The 24,223-nt window shown below is 43.3% G+C and overlaps 1 protein-coding gene across 2 annotated transcripts in view; it reads right to left on the bottom strand.

Moving 5' to 3' along the window:
- The window catches only part of INTS14 (integrator complex subunit 14), a 106,643-nt gene that overhangs the window by 35,402 nt on the left and 47,018 nt on the right, over nucleotides 1–24,223 (bottom strand). For both annotated transcript variants that reach the window (XM_069222910.1, XM_069222908.1), the window contains exons 7-8: nucleotides 20,242–20,334; nucleotides 9,422–9,557 (exon numbers count right to left, since the gene is read on the bottom strand). In XM_069222910.1, the coding sequence (XP_069079011.1) occupies nucleotides 9,422–9,557; nucleotides 20,242–20,334 (229 nt within the window). The remainder of the gene's footprint in view (nucleotides 1–9,421; nucleotides 9,558–20,241; nucleotides 20,335–24,223) is intronic.

Raw genomic sequence — 24,223 nt, 5'->3', positions numbered from 1 at the left:
ACCTGAAGGCAGCAGTGCAGATTGAGCCACCCTCTAGAGCCATGCAACCAGATGCAGCCAGCACTGCCATTGCAGGCTGTGTGTCCTGGTGCAATCCTAAAATGCAAGCATGACATGGCGCACAGCCTGTGTGCCCTGTCCACTGCATGCAATATAGATAAGTCACCCCTCTGGCAGGCCTTAAAGCCCTAAGGCAGGGTGCACTATACTCTATGTGTGGGCATAGATGCATGAGCAATATGCCCCTACTCTGTCTTTGCCTAACCAAGGATATACTAAGTGAACAGAGTAGCCATTTTAAATGCATGTGCTGGACACTGGTCAGTATGAGTTTCACAGCTACATGATGTCCACTCTGAACCCTGGATTGTTTGGTATCAAACAACTAAGGATGATAAATCCAAACTGGTACCAGTACTGGATTTATTCCAAAATGTACCCAGAGGCCACCTTAGAGGTGACCCCGGTAAAGCTAACTAATATTGGCATGGTTGCGGGCCAGTCACAACCAGCCTGCCACCGAAAGACAAGATTCTGCAACCCTGCGGTGAGACCTCCTGCTCTCTAGGTCCAAGAACGAAGCCCTTCCTGGGTGGAGGTGTCCCTCTCCCTCCTCAACAATGTGCACTGCCCTGCTAGCGAGCTTCAAAGGGCTTACTGCCTTTCAAACAGGAAACCCAGTCCTGCTGCTAGCAGCAGATGGCCACCCTGTTGCAAACCCCCACCTCTGGCAGGAGCAATGGCAGGAAAACACACAGAGGACAGGAGGAGTACCCACCACGAGCTTGCACCACCCCTAATGTGTTGCACGCGACGTGACCTCTCCATCTCATTTTCCCCCATCTTGCATGGTAGAAAAATAGCCTATCAGGGGATAGGGAAGTGACCTCTGCACACAGGAAGTGGTCACACAGTGGGTGTAGCCACCCTAAGGTAGATGACTCATTGGTCCCTATTAGGTACTCCCCTAAATGCCCACTAAATACAGTATTTAGTGTGCACTCCTAGATCAGAGGTTCAGATTCCAAGGACACAAGAATACCAGCAACAAAGACCTAATGCTCGAGAACTGAAGTCCTGCTGCACCCAGGAAAAGGCGCCAAACCCAGGTTGCTGCACCCAGGACTCGACAATCGCCACTGAGTGGTTGCTCGAACAATGGATGGACTCTACAAACCCCCAGAGATCCTCCACTCTTCTAAAATTCACCAAAGATCTCCCTTCACAGTAAAACCATCACTCTACTGCAACAAAGACCAAAAGACCAGTGAAGTCCAGTTCACTGACCGGCTGCTGACCAAGGAACCAGATGATGCAGCTGGACCAAATTTCACCTGACGGACCGCAAGGACAAAACCTGCAAGTGTGCCTCAAGATCGAACATTCTTATGCTCCTGAAGATATTTTGTAATTCCTGCCCTATCAACGTGTTCCTTGTTGAAAAATCAATAAACATACTTGTGAAAAAAAGAAATCTTATGTCATACTCACTGGCTCTCACACTGTTGGCACTCCTGGCTTTCAATACACTGACCGCAGAAAAATGGTCCACCATTATGGGTCAGGACCTTACAAACAGTGGTCCACTGCATTGGCATATGTCTGTAAACTTTCTGTAGCTAAAATACACTCAATTCAACTATTTACACCTGACATACTCACACTTGTGCACGTTCATTGCATGTTCCCCGAGACCATTCCCAAGTGCTTACACTGCCAATGGCCTGAGGAGGATTTTTATCATATGGTATGGGTCTGTCCAATTATCATACAATATTGGGCAGCGGTGCCATCGCTACTGTCAGAACTCACAGGACAGACCCGAATCCTTATAATATATCCTAGGAATCCTAACATGTAAGAGTAAATATGCCACAAAATGTATCGACCCAGCATATATACTTGCAAAATAGATTATAACTATGGCTTGGAAATGAGCAGATGCCTCAACTACACAGCTTTTACTGCAAGACCTAACCAAATGGGCGACCGCATAGATCACGGCCTGGCAGTCGCTACCAAACCGACAAACAGTGACACTACATTAGGATGCCTGGAGCACTTATCTGTAAAATCTAGTGATAAAGACTGATGATAGGCCACCGTAAGGACCAACCTCTTAATCAGTGGAGAAGCTTAATCAGTGGCAAGCACCTTGGCAATGTAGATGGGGCTGAAGTACTAGCCCACAGCTCCTCCCTCCCCATGCCCACTTCCCGACCCAAGCTGAGAGTATCAATTCCATCAACCTCTGCCACACCGGAACACCCGGAATCAGGATTTATTTTTTTGTACAGACCGTAGAAGGCAATGTAGGAAGCTGGCCTAGTGTGTGGTGGGTACCTAAGGTACTTACACCATATACACAGTTCAGGTATCCCCTGTTAGTGTAGCGTATGCAGTGTCTAGAAGCTAGACTCTCTAGAGGTAGCTGTGGAAGAGCAGCCAAGGCTTATCTAGGAGAAATGCAAATCTCATGCAATACCACTATAGTCAGACAGCATTTACACACATGAAAGAAAACAATGTTACAAAAATAAAGGTACTTTATTTTAGTTACACAATTACCAAAGATACTAGATAGGCAGTTACCCCAACAGGAGGTAAGTAAACACACTAAATATGTACACTAGTGATCAGAAACAGACATAACTAGCAATAGAAAACAGTGCAAGAGAAAAAGGCAATAGTGACCCTAGGGGGAACCCCAACCATATACTAAAAAAAATAGAATGCGAATGCAGGACCCCCACCCAGGTAAGTGGAATCTGTAGAGGGGAGCTGGAGGAATTAGGAACCCTAAAAGATAAGTACTACAGTGCCCGTCAGTGACCAGGAAGAAAGGAGTAAGTTACTGGATTTTCCCTAAAACACCAAAAGGACTAAAAAGAAGAATAATGCAACATCCAGGCAAGACTGCAAAAAACTAGTGGTGGATTCCTGAAGAGGAGGTCCTGAAAAAGAAGGCGACAAAGTCCAGAAGTCTCAGAAGTGTCCGGAGGCGGCAGGAGCCACTACCCTTCCATCTGTGGTTGCAGGAATTGGTTGAAGGTAGGACAAAGACAGTCAGCAAAGCAGCCCTGGAGTCGGTGAAAAGTTCAAGGAGGATGCAGTTGACGTCCCAGGCCGGATGGAAGATTACAGTCTGTCTGTGGAGTGGAAAAGCCACCAACAAGCCTTGGCAAAGCCAAGAGTCGCGGCAGAGGAAAAGTGGAGCTGTTGCTGGGACCAGGACTGAACCTTGGGGGGGTGGGGGGGTCGGCTTGCTTCCACGGCTCCTTTCAGCTTCTGCAACATTTCCCCGGCTGAGCATCCTCTGAGGGCAGCAAGTCTTCGGTCTCCAACTTTGGAGAAGGTAAGCCCTTGCCTTCCCTCACTTTGGTGAAGGTAAGCTCTTGACAGTACCCCCACTGCGCACCACATCTCTTGCAGCTACCAAGGCTTGTTGGCATCTCCTCCAGGGGATCTTCAGGCTCTGTGTAGCCCCAGCACTCTTTCTTGCTATGCACAGCCCTCTTCGTGCTTCTCCTGCGTCATGGGACCCTTCTTCAGCTGTGCTGCTTGGGCTCGTCTGCAACTCCTGGGTCCTCTCCCAGCTGACTGATATTATTATTGTTACTGTATTGTAACAATATTTTATAAGCAACCTAAGCTTTGGAGCCTTCTTCTGTATGGGTGTTTATCCCTTTATTAGTGGGGATGTATGTACATTTGCAAGACTTGCATTTTGTGCTTTTATTTTCCTTTGGTTTAGGTGTTTGTGCAAAGCTCAGAGTTCACTAACAGTTTGACCAGTATAAGGTCCACTCTAAGTTTGACCACTATCGGGTCCACTGTGAGGTTTGGGAAGCTACCTGGTTCCAACAAGCACGGTCTAATTTATTTTTCTATGACCACGAGGTCCTACTTCGCAGTCCAGCATTGATTTGGAGTGCAGCGGGAACTACTCTGCTTGCTCAGGGCTGCAATAATACGAGCCCACCTCCCCGGAGGCTCATACTTCTGTGTAGATTTAAACTAAAACCTAAAACAAAATATAAGAAATTATAAAGCATTCCATAAAGGTGTGGTATCCTTCTAGGCTATTTGAAGTACAAAAGGCTTCCTTGATCACACCATCTACAGCCGAGTCGAATCAGAGACTACAGTCTTGCCTAAGGAGTGTTGTTGCTTAAGAGTATACACCTCTGTGATTGTGAAAGTGATAAATTGGGGTAGATACGCCCCCCATTAAATATCTGTGCAACAACCCCCAACTGAGATATCCCTTACATCCGTGGGGTGCGTTTCTGATGTGACAAGTGGTGTTTGATATAGCACAGTCAGCTATTCGTTTTGAAGGAGTATGAAGAGTATTACGATGATGAGTATTACAATGGTGGAAAGAGATAGTGGAGGCATTGGATAATTTAGTGCAAAATTCTGTAAATAATGCTCTAGAAGTAGCAGTGGCAGGTTCCACCCCTCCTATTTGTGGCACTTAACACTTTTTGTGTCATCATCCAATTCAGAAGCAATGTCTTACGGGCCTGCCTTCTAAACACACTCAGAGATTATAGAGGGTGAGTGACTGAGACTTTCTGGGTGAAAGAATGTTGTGTAACATTCTGCCTCAGCCATAACTCTTTCACAGACATTCACTTGCCCTCTAGCTGAGAAACTGCATTATCATCTTTTACCACACTATTGACATTTTGTCATCAGGTTATTGGCAGCACTGGTTCCTATCATCAGTGATACCTTAAACTGTAGATGAAGTTGGAATGCCTCCATTCGGAATCCCCTAAGAATAACTGACTTGCTGGCCTGCTGAAATACTTGCTAGTTCTGTCTGCCCCACCACTTTCACATTTCAGCAGCCGCCACCGAGTAGTAGCACTGCAATTATTTGTACAGACAACTGAAAAATTATGGGGAATACATGCCTAGAGAGGACACATCATCAAACCCCGCTGTGCAATCAAATAAGCTAAAAGCTAGAAAGGGCAAGGCCAAGGCAAAATCTGGTAAATTGCTGCATTTGGAAGCATTTGAGAAATTAATGGTTCATGGTGGATCAAGAATATAGCACCTTGGAGCCATCAGCTGGTGGCTCTCAACATCAGCCAAAAATATATATGATTCAGACAAAATGCTTGATCATTCAGATCAGTCCGGATATTCACTGGTGCAATTCCTGCAAATACCTAAGAAAAGCTAAAAAGCTGAATCCCAGTCAGGTGCAAGCTCAGCCTCACGGACTACTGGAGATCGCTCAGGGATCCTATTGTTCGATCAGGATGACACTATGCACCCAGGTCCTGTGATTGGGTTTCCTTCCCAGCAGTGGTGTAGTATGATCTAACTGCTCCGCACAGGGTTCGAGAAGGATGTGCATAGCCGGCTATGGGCAGAACGCCAGCAACCTGCTCTGGTGTGAAAAGTGGCTAAAATCCTGCAGACTGGTCCAGATATGGCCACTTTTCTCAATAAATAGTCTAAGGACCATAAGAAGAGCAAGGACAAGTCATGGAGGGCGTGCCAGGGCAAATTATTGGATCTTTCAGGACCCCTTTCGAAGATCATACATATGGCTGGTTCTGCCAAAGAATCACAGATCCCGACATACTGGATGGTTGGGCTCAATGAGCAAATTGCCAGTTGGGGAAACAGAAATTGGGCAGTATCAGCAGAAAGACACAGATCAAACCTTATGCATATTGATATCAAATGAACCAAGCTGGCGTCAGCAGAAGCCACACCTGAGGAGTTCTTTTGGTGACCTATTCATAAGGACTGGAGGAAGTTTCTGAATACCTTTATGGTCTTGGATAGGGTTCAGGTCTTTGAGAAGGTGTTTCAAGCTGTCCTTGTAGGAGTTTTTGGACGATATAAGGCACAAGTGTTGGGTAGGTCCTTCTTTCAAGGTCTAGAGAGAAGGTTTTTTTTAAATTGCAGGAGAGGTGATGATTGTTTCAATAACCCCAGAAGAACCTTCTTTAGGTCCAGAGTGAGAAATGGCTGGGTCAGATACGGCCAAAGCAGTTACAGTGCAGTGCAGCTGCCAATGTTGCATGTAAAGACTGTACAATTTTACCAAGTCATTTTGGGGGGCAAAATACACTATCTCCTTCATAACTGTTATCAATTGACACAAGACGTATGGATGATAGTGACTTTTCAGGGTTTTAAGAAAGTTTTAGAGTTCCCCATGTGCAACAGTACCCTCCCCCCCCCCCCCCAAACCACTGAGTTTTTCACGTCAAGAGCACAATTTAATAGACACAGAGATTCAAGTATTACTGCAGAATGAAGCAAAGCTCCATCGCAGACGTATTTGCAGTAATACTTTTCTGGTGGAAAAAAAAGGCAGGAGATACCTGTTAGTATTAAAATTTGGGACATTTCAATGGTTGGGTCCTCTACCGACATTTTAAGACAGATGCAATCCATCGTCAGAGATCTTCCGGAAAAACAACTACATGGTTAGCTCAATCTCAATGACGGTAGAGCCAGTGGTCAGAGGTCTCTGTTCAGGCTGCTGTCAGCCCTTCGGTGATCTACCAAGAACACAAACCATTCTTGAGGAGAATCTGAGAGCCAAAAGAGTTCAGTTGTCTATCTAGATGATCTAATCATCATGGCACAAGCAAGTGAAAGAGAATGCACATGTCTGGCACAGTACACTTGTTACAGGAGCTGGGATTTCTTTTGAATGAGAAGGAATCTATATTGAAGCCATCTCAATATATGGAATTACAGGGCTTTCAAACAGATTCAGTGAAGGCTCAATTATTATTGCCACCACAAAATATAAAAGACATCCAGAGTGAACTCAGATTGGCCCAGAAAAAGGAAGTGTTATCCTTAAAAATAAGAGCAAGGATTGTGGGACTGTGAGGTTTGTTGATTCACCTGATCTTTCAAGGTCCTATTCATTGCCAAGCACTTCAGAGGTTGAAGATCCAATGTAGTTTCAGAGGTCTGTCTATACGGACCAAATAAATCTGTGGCCACAGGTGAGCTCTCATGGCGAATACGGCACCTGGAAGCCTGGAACGGCACGTACAGTTTTTGGCTGACATCAAGAGCTAGTTAATGAGTAAAATGCCAGCAAACACACCTGGGGATCCAGATGCATCTCAGTCTCCACAGTCTTTCGATGGTCCACAAAAGAGTTGAACATACAAATATTAATTGCATGTAGTTATTAGCAGGACAGTCTGCCATAAAACCCTTTTCCCCTCAAAAAACAAATTGTTGCATTCTTCGCTAGATGATCAATGTTTTGGCACTCTGTTATACAAAGAGCCCAGGAGGGACAAGGATTTTTGGCAATTTGGCCTACAACACAAGATTTTAGTGGTAACAGAGTATCTTCCATGACAATCAAATGTGGTGGGAGACAGGAGAAAAGAGGAACACCTGTTTGCTTCCTGTTTGAAGAAACAACTGGAAATACATTACAGTCAGTTTGAGGTCGTAAGCATTGCTATAAGATTGGAGTGGGAATGACTAGTAAGTACCCCCCCCAATTCATGACCATTTCTCGAGTGGTGGCCCAAGCAAGAAGGCAGAGAGCAGATCTGATTTTGTTAACTCTTATGGAGAGCACAACTTGGTTCCCAGTTCTTCTAGAAATGTGGTGTGATTCCCCGTTGAGACTTTACTCTGTCCTAGAAGTCTTATCAGCCCAGGCAGGGTTACTATATCTGCTGGTGCTAACGGATCAGTTACACTTCGAGGCCTGGAGGGCACAAGGGGTTATTGCCAAGTGCCTGGATTATCATAACAAGCTGAATCCTTTATCAAATAGGCATGGTCTACCATTACCCATAAGCAATATTCTGCTTCATGGAAGAGATGGGTGAGAAGGCGCAACAAGCCTGTGGGAGCAGTGTTACAATTTGTGGTAATCTTATCCCAACTGGCTTTGGATGGTCTTATTTACAGGTCGGTAAACAATTTCAGATCTGCAATCTCAGCTGGTGAAATACCAACTGAGAGTAAACCAATCGTCAAACATCCTTTGATGAGCAGTTGATGAGAGGGATCAAACTATCTTGTCCAGGAAACAACTATCAGTAAAATTAACAATGTTATGTTTAATCTTGTGCAGATGAATGCCAGATGGAGGTGATTTGGATTTAAGTGGTGGGGCTTTTTTCCCCACAAGGAATTATACATTATATTTGTAGACATGCTACAACCTATTCTAAATGTGTATCATACCTAGCTTTCGGGACAAATTCAGATTGTTAAAAGGCGTACAAAGAACGCACTAGAGAGTTCAGAGCTGAATGAAAAGGAGAGTTGCTTATCGCTCTACCAAACCTTATAGACCGGTGACATCAGCAACAGAGGCTAGGTAGGTAAAATGGCCTACATGTATGGAACAGGTACTGATGTGAACACATTTGCAGCTCATTTAGCCAGAGGTGTTATGACATTTAGAACGTTTTTGCTAGGTTCTAGATTAGAGGACATTTTGTGGACTCAAATTTGAAAAGATTGTATTGTACACCAGCTACTAATGTTGCTTAGATTGTGATGGACAAGCATTAAACAAATATAATAGGTCTCCAGTCCACAAATGAATAACACATTTTCCAGCTACTGCTTTAAATATGTTCAGGTCTACTAAGGATGTAGAGCAAAGGATTATAAGTGGGTGAGGCTACTAATGATTGTGCATTAAGTATATAAAATATGGTTGTATTGGAACCAATGTTTACCTGCCCTTGTTAGAAATGTTGATAAGTATATTGAATTAGAGGTTTACTTCTGACATGTTCTGTTTCCGGAAATGAACAATTCCAATATTAGAATCTCAAGCATCGTTCTAATCAATATGCACAGAGAGGAGGGGTGACTGAGTGACACTGGAGGTCAACTGGTGGTCGAAATACAAAAACGATTCAGTTTGGAAGTTCAGGAAGAAGTGGTTCATGGGGAGTTTGCACTGGTTGTACTGTTAAGGGTACACTACGCAAATAAAGAAGAAGCAAGATGGTGTTGATCCAGGCTAGTCTGTTGCAATCCATGTTGATTGGTAGACTGGGGTACAACAAGTAGTGTTATCAAAGGAAATATAGTTTTTGTGATTTACTGTTTTAACTGGCTGCTTTGAGACGCACGATCTTTGCCTCTGTGTCATTGCTAAAATTGAAAATTCTTGACGCAATAGTTAGAAAAGTTTTTATTTTTATTCCACTCCCTTTTCTCCTCCCATCAATTGGCTTCTGAACTTGCTCAGCCATATCAGTTTCAATTTAGGAGAGAAAAGAAAGTCCACCAGTTGCCGAACACAGACCTCTTAATATTACAAAAAACAATAGGTAAGAGATTGAAAGGTGATGGTAAAATACACTAACTTCTGGGACTGCACCACAGAAAGTTAAAGACCACCAAAATCATTTAAGGGTCTGGAGAACTGTCTTACCCCAGTTGGACAATGGCCACCATCCCTTCCACTTTCAGGCTACCGTGCAATAACACACAGAAGTTGGGGATTTTGCCAGCTAACTGATTTTCATCCTCAGCCTCATCTGCAATGCCAGTGTTAACTTCATCGCCTTCTACAGAAAAAAAGAAGCGTTAAAATAAAATCCTTCAGCATTTGGAGAGACCATGAAATTAATAAAAAAACAAAAAAAAACAGCAAAATACGATGGTAAAGACCCAATTTAGTCGAATGATTTTTTAAAAAGTGTTTAAAACAAGAGACACATTTTTAGCAATTAGGAAGAAGCAGTAAGTGAAAGGGCGCAATCCTCCGTCATAACCACCCAGTGACTTGTTGGATGATCAGACATTTTGGTAATGGCTACTGCAAACAGAACATAATGCTTTGCTTACACTTTGTTTTCAGAGAAACATCAACGCAAAGATGCACATACTACTCTACCAGGTTAAGGGTAGTGTCACTTTTTTTCCATTTAATATACTCTCCGGTTAACAACTCGTGGAAATGCCACTACAACATGGAGATAATCTCGAGATGCCCAAACATTATGCATGTTTACTAGATACTGAGCTCCTAAGACACAGTCTTAATTTCAGTTAGTAAACCAGAGCGAAGTTGGAAGAAAAGATTGAAGGCTGCACGGAAAGAGGGTGGCTAGTAAAGAGGAAAGGATAGGGAAAATGAAGGAAGTTTGAGTTCAAAGGTGTAAGAAAGGAAAAAGGATAGGGAAGAAGTGTGGAAGTTAAATTGTGAATAAGGCAGGAAGGAAAATGAGCTAAGCAAGGAGGTAATTGAGAGGGCTATAAAGAGCAACATAGTGGAAGGAAGTAATGAGAGAAGAAATGAGGGTTGTGTGGGTTTGTGATGAGAAAACAAACCAGTCAAAATGGTTCTGACAAATCTTTTAGGACAAATTGTTCACCTTGAATGCCTTTCACCAGGTTGTGGAAACCAAGTGGAAAAATGTTTCTTCCAGTTTTTTTTTTTTTTTTTTTTTTTTTTACATTTAAAGGAGCACTGCCCATTTTAACCCAATTGTTAAAAACTGGGTCTCTAGTTGGCAGCGGTATGCACCACAATCCTAGTCAGGGTAAGTCAAATACACAACCTAAATTAACCTGTGCTCACCCCCTGGTAGCTTGGCACAGAGTAGGCAGGCTTAACATTGAAAGCAATGTGTAAAGTATTTGTGCAGTGGCCACAATGAAAATACCACAAACAGACTCTACACAAGTTTATGAAAATAGAGATGATCTGAGAAAAAAAAGACCAAAATGAAAAAAATACAATAAGTATAAGCCAAATTATACACTCATATGCAGTGCTTCTTAGTCAATTGTGTCATTCAAACAATGCAGGTACTCTGAGGGATGACTTTGCTTCTTTTAGACAGTTTAAGGTATAATCTCTGGTCCCGCTCTGCCCTATAGAGCGGCTGGGTGTCGAGATCCCAGTCAAGTCTCTCTCCCAGTGCAGCAGGAAAAACACCAAACAGCAGGGAGAGATGTTGCACAAAACACAGGAGCTAAAGAAACCAAAAGATCTGGTGCACTTTCAAAAGTGCAGTGAAGAGAGGTACCGTGCAGGACGCGGGGGCCATGGGTGTGGGCAAACAGTGAAGCCCACTGTACCTGCTAAGATGTTGGTTGTCGCTACGAAGAGTGGGACGCTCCAGAGGAGGCTCTTGGATGAGAGGGTTGCTTCCCGGGGAAAGGCAGATCCGGGCGTGAAGTGTGAGTTCATGGAGCGCTCTCTGAAACAGACTGCCGGCACTACAGCTCCAATGTGGGCTGCCTCTTACCGCAGATCAGGGTGTCCCAGAGACCTGAAGGAAAGAATGGCTAGTCCCACAGCCACTGGGCTGACACAGTGATTTGCAGAGAGATGCATATCTTAATTGATGAAGTCTGTTGGGGACCACGGGGCAAGCCAGCATGTCTTTGGAGTCACTATGGGTGCAATCTAAGATCCCTCTTAGCAGGGCAGAGGGCAGCAGGCATCAGGGCACGGCAGGGCAGGGCAGCAAAGCAGGGCACCAGTTCCCAGGAGCAGTCAATCACAGCAATGAGGCATTCCTTTCAGCGCACAGCATTTACTCCAGCAATGATTCTTCCTGTTCCAGAAGCGATTTGATTTCAGGGGGGTCAGGGAACCAGTACTTATACCAAAATGTGCTTTGATGTAGGATATTACTTCAAAAGGTTTCTCTGAAGTGCACAGCTCCCCCTTTCAACACAGCCCCGCCTCCAGACTATCAGTAGGAGGGAATCAGCACCTTTGAGTAGGATCAGGCCACTACCATTTGAAGTGTAGGTGTGAGCCCCTCCCAACCTCCTTCCAAGGAAGACCCATCAGTATGCAGATGAATGCAGATGCAGTTGAGTATCCTGTGTTGTGGGTGTCTGAAGGGAATGCACAAGTGTAGCTGTCACCTAGCCAAAGCTAGGGGTGTATTGGAGACATACTGTAGGCCCACAGGGCAGTGTGGGCAGAGGAATGCCCCATTCCTAAAAGCGGCATTTCTAAGATGGTAATAATAAATCCAACTTTACCAGTAAAAATACTTTATCATTACCATTCCAATGATACAAAACATAATGCAGTTACTCCTCTCTGATCAGGAATTACATCTTAAAAGTATCTTAAGGAATTCCCAATGCTGGCTTATGAGAGGAGCTGGCCTCCCCTGAAAAATGACTTTTTTCACTACCAGGTCATGTAAAACCTAAAAGTACATATCCTGCCTTTTACTTACATAACACCCTCCCCTATAAGCTACTGAGGGGTTACATATGTAAGAAAAGGGGGCTTTAAGACTTGGCAAGAGGTTTCAAATGCCAAGACGAAGTGGCAGTGAACTGCAGACACAAGCCCTGCAGTGGCAGGCTGGAGACATGTTTAAAGGGCTACTCATGTAGGTGGCACAATCAGTGCTGCCGGCCATTTAGTAGTATTTAATTTACAGGCCCTGGTGTATGTCATACCACTTTACAAGAAACTTCAAAGTATATTAAATATGCCAATTGCAGATACACCAATGTTACCAGGTTTAGGGGAGAGGCACATGGACTTTTGCACTGGTTAGCAGTGGTAAAGTGCCCGGAGTCCTAAGGCCAATGAAAAGATACAGCAAGAAACAAGATGTATAAGGGAAAAGTATGGGGTAAGACCACCCTAAGGATGCCAGATCTAACACTAATCAATTTAATTTCCCAGTTACTTCTCTTATCATTGTTTGCAAACTACTTCCACTTTAGTCCAACTCCCCTTTTCCTCCTCTTTTCTTATTTTCTGGAAACGTTCCTGTAATGTGGTTCTCTCTCTTCATTCTCTATTATTTTTTGTTCTTATTGTAGCTTTACGCCCACTTTTTTCTAATTAACTTTGCTTCTCTTCTATCCTCCTTTCCTCAACTGTGAACCTCTGCTCCTTTCCTTCTGGGTTGCTGTAGACAGTGGGAAGATTAAACCTTTTTCTCCATTTAGTTTTTCTCACAATTGATTGTCAGAAACTATAACTAATTTTTTTAAAATATATATGACATATACTGGATCTGGGATTATAACCGCATCCGGAATAACTTTTCCGCAGAAGTCACTGTAATTTAGTACAAAAGGTTATTTCATTATTATGACTGTTCCCATCAGCCTCGCTTAGTCAGGCATTCTTCGTTTTGGTTTAGGATTTCATCATGACGACATTGTACCAAAATGAAGGCTAAATTAAAGGGAATAATAGAAACTGAATATCTTACATTGTAAAATGTTGAACAAAATTACAGAAAAGGGGATTATGAATTATTGAACGAGGACTAGGATAAGATAAAGAAAAACAAGCTAGGATGAAGAGAGGGCTGAGGGGGGCAAATAGGAAGAACAAGGAAGAACTGTGGGACAGAAATGATGGGAAAGGAAGGAGAAAACAAAATGGGAGAAAAAAGGGAAGGAGGAAAAAGGAGAGATAAAGTACGGAGGATGAACACAAAAAAACGGACTAAACAAAAGCAGGGAGGAATGAAGGTCAAGAGGAAGACAATTTATAAGAAAGTGGAGATGACACTACTTTTGTCTTGCATAATACAAGAGACACTAGACCAAGCAAGCTGGACTGATATGGTTGACCATGTTTTTATTCCTGGGAGCATTTCTCAACAAGTATGCCACAGCAGTTTCAGGGGAAAAAAGGTGACAAGATAGCAACTATAAATCTGATGGCCCGACCACAGCAGAGTTGCTGACTCCTCTGAGGCCCGGCCAACTACTTTCTATGCTTATGGTTAATATGAGATTTCTGGTCAACTTCACGTTTAAACTAAATCTTCCCTGGGCCTTCCTTAAAAAGGATGTGGGATTACCACTGGGTGAAGTCAGTGTCTTCTACTAAACATCCAATCAAGTAGTGTCATAATTTCTACCGAAGGATTCTGAACTAGTCTGAACACCTTGCAAAAAATGCATGTTAAAAGACAAGTAGGCAGACGGCCAATTGGACTCTCAATTAACCATACGTGACACCTGTGGCAAGAGATTCAACAACAGCCTGATATACCTTTGCTGAGACATTTAGCAGAGGTCCAACAATGCAACCTTGCAATATTGACCAGAAAGTGTTCAGTGTTCCTCTGGTCCTTCCTGGTAGGAGAGTTCTAAGAGCAGGTCTGGCACAATAAGACTACTTACTGAGAATAGCTTTATCAAACAAGGTCTTTGAAAATTGAGGTCTTATTTCAGAACATGCATAGGTTGACAAGTCTGGTCTGCGTGGCTAAAGCAGTAACAACATAAGGCCTACTTTTCTCATTCAGAAACTATGTACGAAATTAGGTTTTTAGCAGCCTCTCAACTAGATGTGGTCTTCAAAACATAATAATTAATCTGTTTTCTGGAGCAGATACGTCTGTCTATACTGAACAAAAGCTATCACTCTTTCTGAATATGGCCGATACTGACTTTGCCATATTCATACAGGCTTCGAATGCAGACATTCATGAAGGAGAAGATGCAGGTTAAGTGAGTATCAGCTACAATACAGTTATGGCCCAGACAGTGTATAAACTCTCTATCTCTGCAGATAAAGCCCACACCACACAAGAAAAAGGAGGAAAAGAAATTAAACACCACGAAAGAGAAAATCCTGCCCACCTTTAAAAGACAGATGAAGGGGGAGTTTATCTACAAGTATTTTAATTAAAATAAAGCATCATAGACCAAACTACAATATCTACTAGTCAGCAGAATAAAATGGACATCGCAAGATATGCAGTGAATACTGAGGGATGGGGAAAATAAGCTAATTTCCCATGGCTTAATTTTTATTTAGCTTAAAAGCTTTCCATAGTTAAATACAGTTGCAATCTTATTTGCACGCAGCTTTAAAACAAGTAGCGTTTACATCATGTATCATGTATACACTACACAACTTTGTGTGACTCATGCCTTCAGGCACCACCACAAACAGCTCAGCTAGCAGACCACAAAACTTCGGCTTCTAATAAAAATACTGATTTCTGAAGTTAAATGCTATGAGAGCAACTACACTATTGTGTCCAGAGAAGTAAACTGAAGTGATTAATCTTGTCTATCAGATGATGTGGTCTTGCTTGTTGACTAGGGCTTCATTCTAAACTTGATGTTAAACTATACAAAGGCAGTCAATCCCAGTGCTCTCAATTCTGTCATTATAAAACTTTGATACCTTCGCCCCACCAACTTGGTGTTCTCTCAGCATCCCTGACTGTTTGTCAGCCCCTCCCAGGCATCCTGCATGTTGTCAATGAACTAGGATTTGGTTCATATTATCAGCTTCAATTTCACGTGAAAAAGAAGGGTGTGCCCTACTTTCACCTATGGGAGACGTTTTTCACAGCACTGTAGTTAGCATACATTCATACAGTTTGTGCATGTACAGTAATCGTAAATTGGAAAACTCATGTAGAATGGCTCGTGCACCTCTAAAATTTAAATTCTGGCTATGACTGCATTGAGGATTTCCTGTAAAAAGATGCATATGCGACGTTCATACAATAGGGACCCTACGTGCTCTTGTATCTTTATTATATTAACTATGTTTATTCAGTGCAATATAGTCAAGGCTTCTTGGCTCTGCAGATATTTACACAACCACTGAAATTCAGACACAAAGAATAAAGAATCCCTCTAAAAACCTGGAAGGAAATAGTCTAACGCCCTAAATATTCAGCACATGAAATTTAAGGAAGAACGAAGATTATTTGTGAACATAAAGCTTTTAAGGGTTTTGCTTAATTCTTTCAAGCAGGATTCTGCCTAAAGTCCTAAAGGGACTGTGACTTTGTAATTCCGAACGATCTGGTAAGATGTTGGGGTAATACATTAAAACCACAACTGCATGTTAACCAGGTTATGGGGGAAGTTGTTAATGCTGTCCACTGATATACGTTACAACTGTCAAGGCACAATGGCTTGACCAAGATTGTCTGTGTTCTTAATATACTTCAATAAAAATACATTTTTTTAAGTTAAAAAAAAGCCCTTAAGGGACACGATTCCACTTTTATTGCTGCCAATGGAAAAAACCCTACCTACATAATTTACTGTCCCGGGCTTCAAATCTTGGAGAAGGTACAGGTGAACCTATCGTGATCTATGTTTTAGCTTATGCCAGTTGAATTTTGTTGCTCCAAATTCTGATATACTTACCTAAACTCCCCTATGGGCATAGGTCATAGTCATAGATGTCTTATATTTAATGGAGAGCCAGCGCAAAGATTTCATTGTGGGGTAAAGTTTTCAAGACTGTAAAAACTACATACCAACCTAGTGCCTATATTCTGTATTAAATGATGGTGGTGTAACAATTTAGAATTGGCAGCGAAATGCGCAGCATTTGTATAACTGACATAATTTAGACATGAGTGAAGTAGGAAACAGTCTTTACATTGAGGTTCAAACCACGCTGTCCTTAAACAATGTTGTCTGAAACTTGTACAGTAAAAGTTATGTAAAACTAAGACATTATCTGCACAAAGCATAAACTGCCTCAAAAATCAATAAAACATTTGACTTGGACACCATACAGACTATAACGAGCATTTGCAAAGCAACGGGTCTTGCGTTTGCTCATGTTCGAGCTGATAGCGTTGTAAATTCCTAACCCGACTTTTCACCTATCGGCAAAAGTGCATTTATGTACATAAGCCGAAAAAGTGCATTTAACTATGTAAAGCGCTCGACTTCTGCCAAGCAAAATCGCGCTAGTAAATTAGAGAAAAAGTAGTCCACAAGGCGGACAGAAAACAGCGAGCCTTGCATGTTTCTGTACTTGGTCGATGCGCTCGAGGAGGGCTAGCCACCAGAAAAGGCATGACGTATGCATGCCTTCGACTAATGAAAGCTAGCAGATGTTAATAGGTGTAGGAGGCTGGCCTGGCTTGTAGTGGGTACCAAGGGGTACTTACACTCTGTACCAGGTCCAGTTATCCCTTATTAGTGTAGAAGAGGTGTTTCTAGCAGCTTGGGCTTATAGAAGGTAGCTATAGCAGAGCAGCTTAGGCTGAACTAGGAGACATGCAAAGCTCCTACTATACCACTGGTGTCATATGCACAATATCACAAGAAAACACAATACACAGATATACTAAAAATAAAGGTACTTTATTTTTATGACAATATGCCAAAAGTATCTCAGTGAGTACCCTCAGTATGAGGATGCCAAATATACACAAGATATATGTACACAATACTAAAAATATGCAGTAATAGCAAAAGGAAGTAATGCAAGCAATGTAGAATTACAGTAGATTGCAATAGGAGCACATAGGTATAGGGGCAACACAAACCATATACTCCAAAACTGGAATGCGAACCACGAATGGACCCCAAACCTATGTGAGCTTGTAAAGGGTTGCTGGGACTGTAAGAAAACAGTGAGGGTTAGAAAAATAGCCCACCCCAAGACCCTGAAAAGTAGGTGTAAAGTGCACCTATATTCCCCAGAGAGCACAGTAGTCGTGATAGGGGAATTCTGCAAGGAAGACCAACACCAGCAATGCAACCAAAGTGGATTTCCGGACGAGAGTACTTGTGGAACAAAGGGACCAAGTCCAAGAGTCGCGACAAAGTCGAGATTGGGCAGATGCCCAGGAAATGGCAGCTGAGGGTGCAAAGAAGCTGCCACCGGATGGTAGAAGCTGTGGATTCTGCAAGAACAAAGAGGACTAGGAACTTCCCCTTTGAAGGATGGATGTCCCACGTCGTGAAGAAGCTTGCAGAGGTGTTCCCACGCAGAAAGACCGCAAACAAGCCTTGCTAGCTGCAAGGGTCGCGGTTAGGGTTTTTGGATGCTGCTGTGGCTCAGGAGGGACCAGGATGTCGCCACTTGGATGAGGAGACAGAGGTGGCGCCCAGTAAGTCAGGGAGCCCTCAAAGAAGCAGGCAGCACCCGCAGAAGTACCGGAACAGGCACTTGGAAGAGGAGTGAACCGGAGCTCACCCGAAGACACAAAAGGGAGTCTCACGACGCCGGAGGACAACTCAGGAGGTTGTGCACTGCAGGTTAGAGTGTCGGGGACCCAGGCTTGGCTGTGCACGAAGGAAATCCTGGAAGAGTGCACAGGAGCCTGAGCAGCTGCAAATCACGCGGTACCCAGCAATGCAGTCTAGCGTGGGGAGGCAAGGACTTACCTCCACCAAACTTGGACTGAAGAGTCACTGGACTGTGGGAGTCACTTGGACAGAGTTGCTGAGTTCCAGGGACCACGCTCGTCGTGCTGAGAGGGGACCCAGAGGACCGGTGATGCAGTCTTTTGCTGCCTGCGGTTGCAGGGGGAGGATTCCGTCGTCCCACGGGAGATTTCTTCAGAGCTCCTGGTGCAAGAAGGAGGCAGGCTACCCCCACGGCATGCACCACCAGGAAACAGGCGAGAAAGCGGCAGGATCAGCGATACAAGGTTGCAGTAGTCGTCTTTGCTACTTTTTTGCGGTTTTGCAGGCGTCCTGAGCAGTCAGCGGTCGATCCTTTGGCAGAAGGTGAAGAGAGAGATGCAAAGGCACTCTGATGAGCTCTTGCATTCGTTATCTAAAGAATTCCCCAAAGCAGAGACCCTAAATAGCCAGAAAAGGAGGTTTGGCTACCTAGGAAGGAGGATAGGCTAGCAACACAGGTAAGAGCCTATCAGGAGGGGTCTCTGAAGTCACCTGCTGTTACTGGTCACTCAGAGCAGTCCAGTGTGCCAGCAGCACCTCTGTTTCCAAGATGGCAGAGGTCTGGAGCACACTGGAGGAGCTCTGGGCACCTCCCCTGGGAGGTGCAGGTCAGGGGAGTGGTCACTCCCCTTTCCTTTGTCCAGTTTCATGCCAGAGCAGGGCTGGGGGATCCCTGAACCGGTGTAGACTGGCTTATGCAGAGATGGGCACCATCTGTGCCCATCAAAGCATGTCCAGAGGCTAGGGGAGGCTACTCCTCCCCAGCCCTGACACCTTTTTCCAAAGGGAGAGGGTGTAACACCCTCTCTCTGAGGAAGTCCTTTGTTCTGCCTTCCTGGGCCAAGCCTGGCTGGACCCCAGGAGGGCAGAAACCTGTCTGAGGGGTTGGCAGCAGCAGCAGCTGCAGCTGCAGTGAAACCCCGGGAAAGGCAGTTTGGCAGTACCCGGGTCTGTGCTAGAGACTCGGGGGATCGTGGAATTGTCTCCCCAATGCCAGGATGGCATTGGGGTGGCAATACCATGATCTTAAACATGTTACATGGCCATGTTCGGAGTCACCATTGTGACGCTATACATAGGTATTGACCTATGTATAGTGCACACGTGTAATGGTGTCCCCGCACTCACAAAGTCCGGGGAATTCGCCCTGAACGATGTGGGGGCACCTTGGCTAGTGCCAGGGTGCCCACACACTAAATAACTTAGCACCCAACCTTTACCAGTTAAAGGTTATACATATAGGTGACTTATAAGTTACTTAAGTGCAGTGGTAAATGGCTGTGAAGTAACGTGGACGTTATTTCACTCAGGCTGCATTGGCAGGCCTGTGTAAGAATTGTCAGAGCTCCCTATGGGTGGCAAAAGAAATGCTGCAGCCCATAGGGATCACCTGGAACCCCAATACCCTGGGTACCTCAGTACCATATACTAGGGAATTATAAGGGTGTTCCAGTATGCCAATGTGAATTGGTGAAATTGGTCACTAGCCTGTTAGTGACAATTTGGAAAGCAGAGAGAGCATAACCACTGAGGTTCTGGTTAGCAGAGCCTCAGTGAGACAGTTAGTCATCACACAGGGAACACATATAGGGCACACTTATGAGCACTGGGGCCCTGGCTGGCAGGGTCCCAGTGATACATACACTAAAACAACATATATACAGTGAAATATGGGAGTAACATGCCAGGCAAGATGGTACTTTCCTACAATAAGCAAGCCCACTAACCAATGAAAAACACTGACGTGACGTCGACAGGGCTCCGAGCCCTATTCTGAACCCTAAAGCGTCTCACTGCGATACGCATGCAACGCAGGCTCGACCCTAAAAATTAATGGTTGCGTCACTATACATTGGGAATACCAAGGGTTGTTGTTACATAGATGAATTTAGTTGTAGAGGACCGAATAAGGGTCTGGGGGTACAACACATTACATCTAAAACTGCAGGCGATGGCAAGCTCGGTCTTCTTGCAGATAGTTGGAAAGATGACCTTGGTGATCAATCCCTACTAAAATAAGTATATATGAAGATAATACATTCAGTCCTAAACCCGAGCAGTAAAAGATGCATTCACTCACAGGTTGGAAACCAAAGCTTTTAGCAAGGGACTTACCTTTGTTAACTGCAATCGGCAAAACCAGGTGTCTAGACAGGACAGGAGGGCTGGCAATATCAGAGATGTCAATAAACCCAACTATGTCAAGCTCTGTGAAACAACATATATAGGTTTTTAATTAAGGGAAGGTATGGAAGCATAAAAAACACGTCAGTTCTACTGTTTAGGGAAATCATATTGTATGACCACATCAAACCAGGCCCGGTGGGCCTTACTAATTAGTCCTTACTAACAGAAGCTACAATAACATTTATGAAAACATGTCTAATGTACAAGGCCCCAAATCTACTTCAAATTCAGGAGGTCCCTAATTAATTGGTGACTGCACTTACTCCAGGGTAGCATCCATTATCAAAAATGCCTTCCCACTTAAGATGCACATAACCAGTTTCCTGTCTGTATCACTCCATCCCAGCACTTTGACACAAACCCTAAAATTGTAATTTACAGCCAAAATATTTATAGTGATATTTTGTGAAAAGTAAATAGATAATTTGAGTGAAACCTAATTTTGTATTATTTATTTTTATATGAATTGCTGTTTTGTAACCTGCTGCTCTCTGGAAATCATTGTAAGCTTTAGAGTAAATCAAACGGAAAGCACTCTGTTTCAAAGTTGTAGCTATAAGCTTAGCATTTGTTAAGGAGCCAAATTATGTAAACCAAACTGGGTATGTATAATATCTTTTTAGGCAAATTACGTCAAAGTTCAATAAAAGTATGATTTGTTTTCACAGATGCAAGGCTTCTTCATTTGATCAAAGGTAAACTAAAGTTAAACATTTCGCAGCATAAACAATATTCTGTGTAGAAAACCTAAACCTCCCATTTAGGCAACTCTTGAATGTTGTTTGGGTACGGAAGGAGGCAGAAACCTCTTGTGAGAAAAGGTAATTTTCTGTTTTCCTGACTAAGTCGAACAGGTTTTGTCTTTATTTTGTAGAAGCAAATGTTCTTTATCCCCCACCCTCACCTCTTTTAAATGATTGAACCATTCTCTAAATGAAGGACACTTTTGGCATGCGATGATATTAGTATTGGAAATGGTGCAGAGCTAAAGTTGCTTTGCATATTACCACTCTAATTTTTTTGCTCTTGGGTACAGTGGGAAAGTGGATTATTAGTTGGAGTGGATGATACTCCACCACAAGTAATAATGTCACTATTCTTGTTAGGTTCAGTAAAGGTTTCAGTAATTTAAACCCAAGCTCAACCCGTGGTAACTATGGGTCAGAGAAAACAGGCTTAACTTATAGCGTGTAAACCATTTAGGAGTACCAAAACTGTTAAAAAATAAAATTAAAAAAAAAACACACACACACACACACAATAAAATTCCCACTCCAATTTATAAAACTAGAGAATACTTTAATTAACAAAATGACACCAAAACAACATAAAGCCAGTAATAGGAACCAAATATATCATTTTTTAAAGTTTTAAAAGAAAATACCACCAAAAAAGGGTAGGTGAGCGGTCATTTGGTTACGCTTGACCGATATCTAGGCACAATTTAAGGCCGACCGTGATGAAGCATGAGTTGGATATAGGAACTAAGTATGAACCAGGCAGAAGTTTTACTTTAAGGCCTAGTCTCTGACATAGAAGTTAAAATCCTCAGCATGAAAAGGCAGCAAGTTGTGGCTGAGAAGGGCTCCATGAGGGTGATAGCCGTTGGATGAGATCCTGGTGAACCTCTCAGCAGAAGAAATTCAATATTTGCTCCCAAGGTCTGTCCCTCCCCAGGATACTTTGGGCACCTTCGCTAGGTGAAGGTTCCATCCAGTTTGGACTTAGTCACTTTTTTGGAGCTTGGGTTTCTCTACTAGGGCATGGCTGCAAGCTGTGGCTGAACAGGGTTCCACAAGACTGGATAGGCTCTCTGCTGCATCCTGTTGAAATGGATTAGAGGATGAGAAAAAGCTCTGAACAGGAGCAACCTGAATCTTTGGCACAGTAGCAAAACAACTTTGTCGAATTGTCTTGGCAGGTTTGTACTGGTCCACCACAGGTTTTTCAAGCCAAAATGTTTCTAAGTCCCAAGTGTTTCAGAATTTTAGGTGTACACTTTGACACAGCCAAGAGTCCGAAGACCTTAGCAACAGCATTTCAGGGCCAAGGTTCACTTTAGCTGAAGCCATCAGCAGAGTACAGGGCAGGTCCAGTCGGCATTAGTCATCTGGACTTTTCAGGAAAAGGGCTTCCAGCATCTTCTTGCGTATCTGTAGTTTAACAGGCAGTCAGCCAACTAACCATTGTAGCCTACTTCTTTGTTCTGGAGACAAGCAGAAGCAAGTGCAGCCTTCTCACAGGTCTTAACAGCAGGTTCAGTTCTTCTGACAACCACAGGCCCAGTAAGTGTTCTGAAGAGGGTGCAACGTTTATGCCTGGCACTATCCTTTTGGGTGGGGACTCCTGGCCTCTCCCTGACCAACAGGGGATAAAGGTCTAAGAGGTAACCTTACCCAATTTTGCAGCACTTCCTGTGTGCCCGACTGGAAACAATTCCAGCCAATTTCACCCAAAACCAAGATGTCATAACCTTTCTTCCCCTCACCAGAGCTCCTGTGCTTATTTCTAGCCGTCAAGGGCAAGTGGCACTAATTTTTGAGGACCAGCACATATTTTTCCTGATTGGACATTTCACTAAAGCAAGCAAGGGAAAAACAGACAAGGGGAAAAAGATGAAGGAGTAAGACAGAAAAATCATCACAAAGGGAGAAAACAGGAGCCTCCAAGAGAGGGTAAAAATAAATGGGGTGCCTGGTGGTGGATTAAAGACTTATGAAGAGTACTGGAGACTTTGCAGTCTTCATATTTGGTGCGCTGACTGTTAATGGTGCACTACCTGTACTATCTCAGAAGTGTGGCCATGGTAATGAGCAACCTCTTCTCTATGGTTGCTATAAACCAATTCTGGGGGCAGCTACACTCCCACTGGGATTATTGCCTGGCTAACTAAATGGACCTCAAAGGCCCTGCCTAGGTGTCCGGGTATGCCCCTTTAGGCTAATCAAGTTAATGGGCAAAGCCCAGATGGTCATCCTGCCAGAGAAACAGAACACCTCTTCACACTCAAGTCTTTTGTGTCAGCTCTGGGAGCAAGCTCACTCCTCTAAGGGACTATTCAGTTCCTGTGTGACTGCTGGAAGCTCATGTAAATGGACTTCTACAGGCTTTACGCAGAGGAAAGTTAGCTTTCTAAAGGTACCATTCCTAAAATATTTATTAAAAATCAGACATTACCAGTGAATTTGACATGTAATAAATATTTTTAAAAGCCTGAAAAATGTAATTTGCAGCTTTTTCCTGTGTAGAGATAACATTATTAAATGTAATACTCTATCCCCATGTTTTACTATGGTACAGCTAATACTGCTACTATGAAAAGAGTTTTTGTGGCCTTGTCACTGTAAGGACAAGTGTAACATTAACATTTCCATGTCCTACTTTTAAATACCATGCACCCTGCGTTATTGGCAATAATTAATAGTTAAACAGAGGGTTTTAGCCTCTTAAAAGAGGGTATTTTGGCAGGTAGAATTTGCAATTTTAAAACTGCAGATACAGGTTTCAGTGATAGGCCTGAATTCATGTTTGCACAGTTATTGTAGTAGGTGGCACAATGTGTGCTGCAGCCCACTGCTGACATTTAAATTATAGGCTCTAGGGACACTTTGTACAATATACCAGACACTGAAAGGGAAGTTAAATATGCCAATTAGGAGCATAGTCAATTTCAACACGTGTCAGGGGTTGGAGAACATGCACTGGAACCTGGTTAGCAGAGTCCCAGTGTACAGAGTAAAACAAAAACAGCAGCATCAGTCCAAAAAATGGGACCAAAGCATTTTTAATCCTACTTTACTTACAATATTTTAATTATAGCATAACATGTATTTACAAAGCACATGTTGAGGTAATAAAGAGGGAAAATATCAATGGAAGCTTCCAGATATGGAATTTTAAATTTCTACTT

The sequence above is a fragment of the Pleurodeles waltl genome, chromosome 3_1, assembly GCF_031143425.1.
Source record: "Pleurodeles waltl isolate 20211129_DDA chromosome 3_1, aPleWal1.hap1.20221129, whole genome shotgun sequence".
NCBI classification, from domain to species: Eukaryota; Metazoa; Chordata; class Amphibia; order Caudata; family Salamandridae; genus Pleurodeles; species Pleurodeles waltl.
Note: the sequence above shows the minus strand (reverse complement) of the source record. Positions and strands in the feature narration are given on the sequence as shown.